We start from the raw sequence: 12,579 nt of genomic DNA on the forward strand, positions 1-12,579 counted from the left end.
TAATGCACGCCTCTCCTATACAATAAGAACAATAGGCTTGCCTGCACTTGCCCGGTCTCTTTTAACCCTGATTGGCTCACGTAGAATCTTTATGTCTTCAAAATAAAAGCGGGTAGATTTCCAAGGCACTATCTAATTCTTGTAATCGCTTTGCGAAGAGAAAGTCTTTCTATCACCAATTTTTTTAAAACATCGCTTCAAAGGTGTAAGTCGAATTGGGCACTACACCTCTGTTGACAGAAGATAAAGCGAGCTCTTCACCTGGTCGGGTCTGCCCGTTTCACTCCCTCTCAACATTGGAGTTGGTAGAAAAGGCGAAAGGATTTTGCTATGTGCACTGCCCTAAGAAAATGTACTTTATGTTTGCCCCGCTTCAGAATAGAAAGAGGACATAGAGTGGATCACACATCATACACACGCTGATGTGAAACAATATGCAGCTCAGTTGTGATTGTTCTTACAAGCCTGCACTGAGAAAAAGTGAACAGCCTTTGAGCAAGGATCATATGTTTCTGACATGCTACAAAAAAGGTGTGACTTTTTCATCTGGATAGACCAGCCAATGTCGCATGGAATCAAGAAGTGGCTTTCTGTACACGCAAGTCACAGGTCGCAAGATTCCATCCTTATGGAGAGATAAAGGAGATGTTTGAGAAACGACACCAAGAGGCTAAACAGAAAGCACTTATCCAGCGCCAGCACCATACCCGTAAAAATCCCGGAGTGTTTTTAATGTGTGACAGTAGATTTGACAGTCTAGGGAGTCGTAAAATATTAGACGGTCTGAGATACAGAGAATGGATGCACGAGGTGTGGGAATCGTACAAGTTGTTTGCCCAAAGAATAAAAGAAGACTCTCTCGATGATCAAGACCTACACTTAGTTTAGAGAAAGACGATGTGCTGCAATAGGCATATTACAAGTACGCAAGGGAGGATGGACGTCACCCCGAAAGTTATCGAGTGTTAAAGGCTTCGTATGAAAAACACATTGAACACAAACACGTACAGACGCAAACATGTAGAGACGGGGATGCATAGACAGTGGTCAGCTAGGGAGGAGAGCAGGAGAAAGAAGTGACGGAATGAGGGCTAGCATAACATACGGTGAAGAATCCAGGTGGTGGAATTGGTTGCACCCTTCCCCTCCTTGATATCTTTGGGAAGGTCGGCTTTCCAGTCAATCAGATCAAATTTGAACTTTCCCCATTCTGCCTTGAGTTTTCCAATGTTGACATTAGCCTCTTCCATTTCACTTTCGGCAAGGAAATGCTCCGCTAGTGACTTAATGTGATCATCTTCATACTCCTTAAACTCCTTGCTTCTGATTGACAGTATAGCCATGACGTCAAAAATGGAGAATGTAACCCACACTGGCATTGACGCCTGGAAACGATTGTTGATGTTAGTAATCAGAGAAGTAACATACTTTTTGAGCAGTCTGTCCATTTCTACAAAATGATGCTTGGTTCGTGAGAGATTAATCCCTGATAGGCTTCAACCAGGTTTTAAGTCTCCCCTGCAGTTGTTTAACTGAGATAGCTTCACCGCAGATTGTTTACAGTTTATGTTCGGCATGCTCAACTGCTGGTCCGATGTGGCCAAAATTCACCGCGCCTTGCTGAAACGTCTTATTTATTTGGTTCAATATGGGTACCACATACTGAAAAATGTAAATGCAACCAACAAACTTTGGAGTATGCATCTTCGTCAGCAGTCCAAAAGCTAGTGTGTCCTCCTTTTCAAGGGCCTGGAGGGTGCGAAAAACACACTCAAGGTCTCGGTAAATAGTGGCCACTGCCTGACCGAAAGAGAGTCATCTTGTATGTCAGGCTTTCTTCAGTTTCCTTGCCTTGATCTTCTTTCTCTGGTCTTGCAATTTCAGCGCATTAAGTTCTTCTTGCACAGAGAGAAACATGTTTGTTCTCTTTGGGGAATTCTCCATTGCCTTGCATAGCGTCCTTAGGTCCTGTTCTACCTTGGCAATGTAATTTAGATCTTTACTTGTATCAACACAAGCCAGGGCGAGTTTGTGACAAATACAGTGTATGCTTACAACGGTGGGGTTTAATTCCTTTAGTCTAGCAGCAAGTCCAGATCAGGCTCCCAGCATCACACTTGCGCCATCACGAACAAGACTGGGGCATTTCTCTGTTGATATCCTCAATTCTTGCAACTTTGAGGTCAGAATAGTAAATAAGGTCCGGGTATCTGCTGACTTGCTGTTGGCCAAAGCATTCTCAACAAAGAGAAAGTCCCTGCAAACCTCGTCAGAATCGGGTCAACAAACTGGATAAAGCTGATAAACTGCTCAAGTGCTGCATGTGCATGTGCATGTGTTCTGTGGCCAATGTTTCTCATGTTATTTGTAAAAACTGAGGTAATTTCCTAAGAACGCAGGTAGCGAGATAACGTGAAATATCCGGCAAATTTCGCCGGCCGCTGGCTCTTATTGAAAACCCGGCAACCTTACGTGTAATTCTTGCACTTAATTCTAGTCTCAGAAAAAGGTTATCACTCACGTTGGTTGGGGTTTCTGAGTAGTGGAAGGACTTGTAGCTGTCTGTGGGTCTAGGTCCTGACATCGGGTGTATACCCCCATTCATTTAAAGCAAAGGTAACAATGGCTGGGGAAGGGGCGGTTTCCTCCCATAACTTAGTTCCTCATGATGGGCTAACATGTATGCAGGGCGAATATTTGACTATTTTAGTACCTCAAGTATCCTATGACTTAGTTCCAAGTGCTTTCTTTTAAACTGGGCTAGTTTGGCCATGGTGGTTGCACGGTTATGCTGCAATTCTGCTATCTCCTCATTTATAAGCTGCAAAGATAAAATTTCTTGTTACTGGTAAAAGCTTTATGCGTATTTACTTGATTAAAAAGAGAGGCATTTATGACAATTTGAGCATTTTCAATGTGGCATTTATTTAAGGAAGGCATTTAATTTTCTCAATATCTGTCTTCTCATTGGCTAAGGCCAACAGTTACTTGTGCAAATCTACGCAACCTTTATTATTTCCAAGAACAAAGTCAAACTGTGTTGAATGCAACAATATGTTTGTCATTATTTTTTTCAATACAATGAATAATGAAACAGTCATTAGATTCAGTTTTTGTTGTATACTGAATAATAAAGGGATGAATGTCGCTAAGGATTGAGCAAAATTGGAAATGATCAAACAAAGCCTTCCCTCGTACTTTGTGTGTAGTTTGTACTTCAGATGAAACTACTCACTGTGGCACTTGTTTGACTTCTAACAATAACCTACACTGGGCATCAGGGGGGAGGGGTGGAGTTTGGGCCAGGAATTGGAGTTTTGTTAGGTGAATATTTCAGAAAGCAGACTAACAGTTAAAAATCTGTTTACACGATAGCAAAATATCATCCTTCCTCTCAATAAAAATGTTATCAATTTTTCTCAAGCCCTCCCTGATGGCCCCTATTCATTGTTATTTACAACGGGGGGGGGGGGGGGGGAGGGGAGGGAACGTTTTTTGACAAGGCTTAAAAACAGACATTTTTGAACACATTTTTTTCTTAATAGCACTCCGATTTAGATCAAAATTGAAACAGGATGTAAATATTTCACCCTTTTTGAATCATTTCATGCTTAAAAATCCGCGGGCAAACGATACATTTTTGCACGCCAATCAAATGGAAATGTATACCTGAAAATTTTCGAAAAATTAAATAAAGTAAATTTTCGAAATTTTTGTTTGCCGCTATCGTTCTTGTAAATAATGTCATTGGGGCGATGTAAGTAAAAACGTTGGATGGTTCCCATAGATTGCATTCCTTTACGTTTTACAGTCAGTTATCTAGCAGATTATCTACTGTATGACTGTGAGCCGTTCCTGTAAGGGGAAGCGGGTTTGCCAAATCCCCGGCACAAGAGATTGTGGCACATAGAGAATTTGCGCAAAAGGAGACTGTGCACTATTATACTTTGCTTATGCTTTGCTTGCAAAGCAGATATTTCTTATGACCATTACATCGAAGTCGTTCCTCAATTAACCTACAAGCTTTATTCTTAATGTCAATTTAGGGAACATGAAACAATTCTGAAATGCTAACAATTTGTTTGGTTAAGCTCATATTTACATTCTGCTTAATTATAAAGTAAAAGACAATTTTTTATAATGAATTAAATTAATACGGGATGTCCGTGGGAAAGCCACGAAAAAATTATACTTCTTTGAAAAAAAAAAGGACAAACACCCAGCTGACATTATGCTTGATTTGCTTGAACAGGGGCCGCGAGGGTAGGTAATGATGATGTTTCTATTGTTTGCGCCCGCAAGTACAAAATGGTTAGGATGACGTAAAGAAAGAAAATCCCGAAGGGATTAACTGTTAGTCTGCTTTCTGAAATATTTACCTAACAAAACTCCAATTTTCAAGCAGAAAATTATCCCAAAAAATGCAATTTTTGGCCCAAACGTCTCCCTCTGATGCCCGGTGTAGGTTTTTGTTAGAAGTCAAACAAATGCCACAGTACGTACTTTCATCTGAAACACTAACTACACACAAAGTATGAGGGAAGGTTTGGTTGACCATTTCAAACTTTGCTCAATCCTTAGCAATATTCGTTCTTAAGGTGTTATCACCTACAGCTGATGACGCTGAGACATTTAGCACCTCACTAAAATGCAATCTGAACGAAACTGTGTGTAAAGTAATAAGGTAATAAAATATTTATATAGCGCTTATACTTTTCAGTGTGAACTATTAACTTCACCTGTTTCTTAGTTGCAGTTCATATATATACTATAATTTCTATCATTTATTATTGTTCATATTATTATTACTGACAGATATTCTTTTCTGGTGCTGTAATGTCTCTTGTTCCTGTAGCTTCTGCCTCTTTTTCAATTCATTAAATCCAGTTATGACCATTGGAATCAACCTTGATGTCCCGTAAAAAAAATGACAGAATTTATTGCAGTTATTGCAGTCAAACTTTGAAGATCACACACCAATACTCTTTCAATGGGATATCCGATATCTATATCATAAGAAGTGTGATCAATTGGGCAAGTGCAGGACTGATAGAGACTGTTAAATGATGTCACTGATATTTCAAGTTTTCTAACATCCGTTGATGGATTAATTAGGTGGTAATGTCATGGATCCGTTGTCCATTAAGCTGTGGTGAAGAGTCAAAAATCCAAGTGGTGCATTTCAATCCATATTTTGACATTATAATGTATGACTCCTTTTCATTTAAATGCATAACTAAACTGCTCCATAACCACCCAAGTGGATCCGCTCCCCTCATACCACTTAGGATGTCACCGGTGTTAACTGTCAACACTAACTTTCACACCTATAACTTATGAGATCTTTCAAGGCACACTCAAATGAGTACAGAAAACCAAAAATAGCGTGTAATTTTAAACGGAAATTGCAATGAACCCAACCGTACTTCCTTCAAAATAATCTCTTGATCCTCCAGATTTTGAGGAAAAAATTTTCCATGGAAATGAAGCCTAGTAAAATGCTCTGACTAAGGGCATGCTTGATTGACCGTATTCCGGAATAAGGATATATGGAATAAACTCTAGAAATCAGTTGTTTTACCTTTCATTGTATTTCATTGTAACTGCCAAAAATAAGTATATATTCTTAAAAATTTGGGGTTCTCTTATTCCGGACGATGACCAATTGAAAGCAACCGAAATAAATGCTAATCAATTGGACTAGTAATATTTACCTTTGAGTGTCTGGATTGTCTTTCTTAGCTTGTTCCCAAAGTAAAGAATCAATTCCTACCAGAATATGTCAAGAAAGAAATACATTTCAGTGTAGTATAGTACATGATCATTATGTGTAAAGTGGCATATGTTCAGCAGACACAAAAGGTTGTTTGTCTGTGATATTTCAATATATGTTTGAATGTGAAAAGGTTACGCAGAAATTCTGATCATTGCATAATTCCAATTAGGGAGGATAATAGCCTCCATGCCCTTGCAAAGGCTCCAATAATACTTGTGATAAACGGAAAAAACTACTGGCAAGCTGTCTTTGAGTACTCAAGCAGAGACTTTGTCATATCCCGGCACGGGAGCTCTTTTGGCTTTACCACTGGCTCACAGGGGAGGTAGGTAGGGTACTTTTGACTCTTTGAGGCTGACAACCAATGTGTTGAAGATAAGCCAAAAAGTTGGCAAGGAGGGTGCATCAATCAGCGAACAGCAGATCTATCATGAGATCTTTAACAATCTTGCCTTGGGCGAGCAAGCAATGCACATTGAACAGGATACAGTAAATGTGCAAACGGAGGTAGTTACTATCTCAGTCTCACAGACTGCATTGTGACCGCCGCTATCATAGACTGCTCACTTGTTTTGTTCTTTTTTTTCCTTTTCATGATCAGTATCATCAACACCAGTTTTAATTTTGTGCATGTTTCTTTGCCCACAGATGAAACTACCAGTCAAGTAACGTTGCTTTAGTGTGGAATGCCTTGAACATTACAAGCACGTTAATTATAGTTTCAATAACAGAGAAAGCGAGGGGATCATTTTAAAACTATTTTTCTGCAACAAAATCATACAAATTATTCATGAATAAAAGTAATTCACAATTACTTGCAAAAAATGTTTGTGACCTCCTTATTACAGGTGGCTATTAAGTGGCCATTTACCAGGTTTCACTGTAGTTTATCACTAAAACCGTGGAAAAGGAAACCTTAAAAATAATTGTCATACCAACAGGGGGATTTTCCAGGTACTGCTGCAGCTGTGATGCTGACATGCTGGTCTTCATTAAAATATTCACAATGCCAGTGGCCTCAAGCTGAGCCTGAAAGGATATTTTTGAAAAGATATTAACAATTATTCCACAAGTGCGCATTGGATATATATACTTCCTAGCTAGTGGATAATCTTTGAGCACGGTGCTTTTCCCATTTTTTTAGAGAACGATCTTTTAAAAGTCAACAAAACCCTAGGGTTGACTTTTAGTATGAAAAAAAACTCGGTCCGTAATTTACAGTACGGACCGAAAAAACGAGGCTAATAAGATGTTTATTATATGGCTTCTTCCTGTTTGGGGGACCGGAAACAAGTGCAGGACGCACGATTTGACAGTCATTTGACAGGTGTCAAAAAAGAAAGTTTTTATTGGCGCACGAAAACAATAGCACATAGCAACGGCTTTCCGAGAAAGTAAAAACAAATTCGCCATGTTAAAAAAGTTTATTGGGTCAAAACTAAGAGCACTGTAAGTTTTAGCTCTTTAATGTAACGCTGGAGTATTTTGGACACCGTACACTGTGTCTGTCTAGAAGTCGTTTCCATCTTTCCACCGTTTGTCCTTGTGAAAAAACACTGCAAAAGGCAAAGAAGCTTTTCAAGGTAAGTTTGTTGCCATTGTCGAAGGATTCGCTCGTTAATTGTTTTTGGGAAAACCTCTCTTTCTGCCAGTTCAATTCTCGTCTTCAATTTTGATCTGCGTTAAAATTTTCAAACACTGACTAGAATTCTCTTTCTCGGTGAGGTTACGATTCAGTTTCTACAACAGCTTCGCTCTCATTAAAACAAAGCTAGGTTAAAATTTGGAAAGGCAAAGTCAACATCCCAGTCCTCAGGGTTTACATACATATTTCAATGTTTATTCGGTGGAAACTAAGAGCACTGTAAGTATTCACTCGTTAATGAGACGCTGGAGTCTTTTGAAAACTGGACATTATTGTGTCTGGCTCGAGCTCCCTTCTATCTTCTTTCGTTGGTCTTTGAAAAAAACACTGCAAATGGCAAAGAAGCTTGTCAAAATGATCGGGTGCAGGTATGTTTGTTATCATATTTGTTGAAGGAATTACTCATTTTCTCTTAGGCACAACATCTCGAATCTCTGCCAGTCGATTTTCGTCTTCTAAACTGTGTACTACGATAAAATTTTCAAACACTGACTAGAATCCTCTTCGATAAGATCACGAGTTAGTTTCTTCATCGCCTTTGTTCACAAATAAACACAGTTTAAAACGTTGAAGGCTTAAGTCAGCATCCAAGTTCTCAAGGTTGACAGGCGTCTTATAACTTTATTTAAACATTTTTTCCGCGGTAAAGAGATTTAGACCTCCGAAATGAGCATTTTCTTTAAAAATTTTGGTCCGTATAGCAAGTTACGGACCGCAAATTGACCAATCGCATGGCGAAAACAGACTCAGCCATATAATAAAAGAAAATACTGATAGAAAACATAGCAATATGTACATTCTGTAATTAATATGTACATTCTAATATGTACATAATATAATACATCCTAATATGTACATTCTAATATGTACATTCTGTAATCAATCTTGTTTTTGGCTAATCATGATACAGTTGCGAATAAACACTGTGTTTATGTTAAGGACCAAACCCAAGTTTATTCATTTCCTTTATAAAAATACAAACCTAATAAACTCAGAACCTACTAAGCCTAAATTGCCAATAACTACCCCAAAATACCGAACCCATTTTGCCAGAATTCAAACAATGTAGTTTCTTACAAGCGGATACTGTATGTTTAAAGGAGAGATAACAAATTAATCACTTTGAGCATAAGAAGAAAATAAAATAATTTGAAATAATATCATGCAAGCATTGTTGCACAATTGGTTTGTTTAAACTAACGAATTGAACACCATCGATTCACCATTATGCTCTCGAAGAGTTTTTTTTTTTTTCTCTCACTTTTGGCGAGAGGACTATAAACTTATACTTCGCTAAGGTGACAGGTCTATGTTAAAGTATTTTAAGATTTTTCAAGTTTCAGCCGAGGAGGGAATGGATAAATAAATTAAACTTGTCGAGTTTCAACGCAAAAACTTTTTCAAATTCGTGCTTGCACGATTAGTGCGCCAAAAGCAAAACATCTTGACATCACAACATGCCTCTGGGCCAATCGGAGCGTGCATACTATCTTTGTTACTTTATAAACCTCATTATTATAAACTGAATCATTGGAAACTGCAATTCTAGAGCTCTGATTGGCTTAGCCATCATGGCATATGAGCCATTATAACGTGCTCTCCAAATATGGTAACTGTACTTGTCTGCTCAAAATTAAAAACAAGCTGAAAATCGGTTGCTTTTACAAATAAAGTCGGGAAGAATTCTTGACATTTTTTCTGGGCGTTTTTAATGAAACAATTATCCCACTCGTGCTTGTTGGATATATCCAGCGCACACTTGTGGAATATTGTTAAATATACTATAATTGGAACAAATAGATATACTTTATTATTCATTATTATTCATTCAAAGTGTTTCCCCAATTCTGATTGGCTAAAAGCACATGCGTATTTCACCATAACCAGTTACTGATGACCAAATTTGGAGGAATTTTGTGTTTAACGAGGAAATGACGTCAAAAATGCAGCCTGCTACAGGTTAAGGCACCGTTACCGAGGAGACCTGGGAACGAGGTTGAGTAAAAAAAATGGTAGACATTTCACTCGTTTCAAGAGTAAGAACTACAGCTGGAACTAGGCGAAATAATATCTAAAAACATGGCAAAAACAGCAAGAAGACAACTCGGATGGCGACATCTGCTATTTGGAGAATATTTGCGGAGCTGGACAAACCTAAACATACACTATCGAAGATGAACTTAACATCGATACAGGTAAGCATGTTTTAGCTATGTTTTTAAACTAGGAATTATTTTGAATGAATAATAATGTCGGAGGGTGTTATCCACCTCGGCCGATAACACCCTCCTTGATATGCTTAATTCTTCATATCCTACGAAAGCCAAATTCATTAATTGCTAACTCAAAATATTTCTCCATTTCGGATTGGCTAAAAACACACGCACAATTCACCATAACCAGCTACTGTTGACCAAATTTGGAAGAATTTTGCGATTAATCAACCGATGACGTCAAAAGTGCCGCATAGTTGCAGGTAAACGCACTGTTACCCGAGAAGACCTGGGGACGAGGTTGAGTTGTTTTGGTTGTGAAAAGAAAATGGCCGAACAGTCAGCGGAACATTTTACTCATTTCACGACGAACTGTTGTCTAAAAACATAGGAAGAAAACAACCCGATGGACAACATCTGCTATTTGGAGTACATTTGCAGACCTGAACAGCCCTTTATCTTCTAAATATGCAATACCGAGGTGAACTTAACATGGACAAAGGTAAGCATGTTTCAGCTTGTTTTTAATTAGGAATTATTTTGAATGAATAATAAAGCAATTAATGAATTCGGCTTTCGTAGGATATATAAAAATTATTCACCGAAGTGGAGGTGGCTAGTATTGGATCTTTACCGAGGCCGCGAAGCGGCGAGGTAAATATCCAATACTAGCCACCGACACTGTGGTGAATAATTGTTTTAGTATATACTAAAACAGTGAGATAATTGAGCACAAAATGATGATTTTTAACTCATTTACTGTTGCCAACGATTACAATTTTGGCGCGCGATGACCTTACGGCCGCGGTCGTCGCTTGATTAGTTGTGAAATTTCTTAGTTTGTTACGGCAGCAAACCGGGAAAGCATTTTGCTCGCAACCTACGCGAGTTTGGCGTCGCTCGCTCAGAGGAACTGGAGGTGAATCCGTGAATAGTGCCGGATATTCACTGATTGAGTAGCCAATCAGAGCGCCCGAAAAACACTATCCACTGTTTTAGTATATACTAAATAAAATTATGCAGATCTCGGAGGGCGTTATCCACCTCGACCTTCAGCCTCAGTGGATAACACCCTCCTCAATCTGCATAATTCGTCATATGATATCCTACGAAAGCCGAATTCATTAACTGCTAAATAACTGCATGGAATAAAATATAGTACCTTGATATTTGCCTGATTAAGGTGCTTGAAAACATCAATGGCCGGGACAGTCCTTGAGGAGCCATTTGGATGTCTTTCAACAACATACATCACAATCTCTGACCTGACAAAATACAAATTGCAAGTTGGTCTTCAGATAATTACTGTAATTTAACAACCATAAAAGATTTAAGCCGGAATCAATCAGGAAATTAAGTAATTTTTTGAGTTACCAGGGTTCTACTGTATTTCATATAACTTATTACAGTTATAGCCCTCGAAAAGTGTAAAAATGATTGTAATAGATTGAAACTTTTCTGGTACAAGGTTTTTGCCCACTGAAAATTAAGATTACTCAATTTCCTAAAGGATTCCTTCTTGATAGTTAAAAAAAGAACATTTTTGACTGATAAAATCATCTTCAGAGTAAAAAAGACAGTATGCTTCACACGGCATGTTCACGTGATTTTATTTTCCTTAAAGAAACAGTTTCGCTGAGTAAGAATGAACTTGTTTGTGGGGCTCCATTGCAGGAAAACTCTCCATTCTTCTTTAAAAAGTAAGTCCAGTTAGGAAATGCCAGTGATATCTGCCGCGGGTTTGATACTAAAGGGTCTGGATGGGGTTAACTGACAACTGACAAACGGCCAAAATTTTCACTGACAATTGATCATGACAAATCGCCTAAAATTTAACTAACAACTGGCATTTGCCTTGGGTTTTACTGACAAATGATGGACCTGATCGCCCTTTATTTTCTACAAAACCCATTTTAAGGCCTTTTAATAACATTGCTCTACTCTTTTCGTCAGACAATGTGATCAAATGCCCAAATGTGCATTAATGTAGGTATCTTAGGAGCAGAATTAACGCTTAAAATGGGTGTCATACTTCGTTAAAGCGTTTACTGTAAAACCTTGTGTGTCATGTACCATCCAGTGTAAATGACCTATGATTCCAACTTTTGCTTCTCTGAGAACGCGCCAGCATACATAATGGCTGCTAATGAGGGCGTTATAAAAGCAACTGTGTGTAATTAAAGTTTTTACCGAGACGACTCAGATATGGCATTTGAACGACACAGAGGCCGTATTCTGATAAATGACGTCAACAGGGTACTCGAGCTAACGAAACACCTTGTTTCATTCCTTAGCCAATCAATCACTATCGAGGCATCGCCAAACAAAACGCAATCTAGTTAATCATAATAAACAACTCTTCTCAAATTCTTAATCTTTCTTATGATCTATGTCCCAATATTCTGGCCAGCAAAAACGTTTGTGTGGTGGAGAGTAACACAATAGCAAAACTGGTCAAAATTAATGGCATCAGTTTTGAAGTTTAATGTTTAATTTACATTGATTATATGTGCCTTTTCAGCTAGATTTTGTATCAAAAATAAACAAAGAAGGTTCATAGTTAATCATTTAACTAGCAACTGACGAAAAGCCTAAAATTTAATTGACAACTGACAAATGGCCAAAATTTTAAATGACAACTGACATTTGTACCCCCCCCCCCACCCCTAATACAGACCCTCACATTAGTGCAAACGTGCGGAAATTCTCTATTTTCTTCATCTTCGAAAAGTCAGTTTCATACCCTGTTTCTCAGTTGTGTTGGACATGTCAAAAAACAGGCAGAGGAATTTGACTCTTTTTTTCATTGTTAGAGCAACTTTCCGTTTGTCAAGTGGAAGGTATTTAGACTTCAATGTATACTTTTCAAGGTTCATTAAATGATAAAATAATTAAATAATAAAATTATTAAATTATAATATACTGGACGATCATCCAGACTCTTG

General features: G+C 38.2%; 1 protein-coding gene across 1 annotated transcript in view; it reads right to left on the reverse strand.

Moving 5' to 3' along the window:
* The window catches only part of LOC140947209 (nuclear pore complex protein Nup54-like), a 77,517-nt gene that overhangs the window by 21,758 nt on the left and 43,180 nt on the right, over nucleotides 1–12,579 (reverse strand). The window contains exons 5-9 of the mRNA XM_073396271.1: nucleotides 10,797–10,899; nucleotides 6,712–6,805; nucleotides 5,715–5,769; nucleotides 4,814–4,907; nucleotides 2,714–2,821 (exon numbers count right to left, since the gene is read on the reverse strand). Coding sequence (XP_073252372.1) covers nucleotides 2,714–2,821; nucleotides 4,814–4,907; nucleotides 5,715–5,769; nucleotides 6,712–6,805; nucleotides 10,797–10,899 — 454 coding nt within the window. The remainder of the gene's footprint in view (nucleotides 1–2,713; nucleotides 2,822–4,813; nucleotides 4,908–5,714; nucleotides 5,770–6,711; nucleotides 6,806–10,796; nucleotides 10,900–12,579) is intronic.

This window comes from Porites lutea, chromosome 9 (assembly GCF_958299795.1).
Source record: "Porites lutea chromosome 9, jaPorLute2.1, whole genome shotgun sequence".
In the NCBI taxonomy this organism is placed as follows: Eukaryota; Metazoa; Cnidaria; class Anthozoa; order Scleractinia; family Poritidae; genus Porites; species Porites lutea.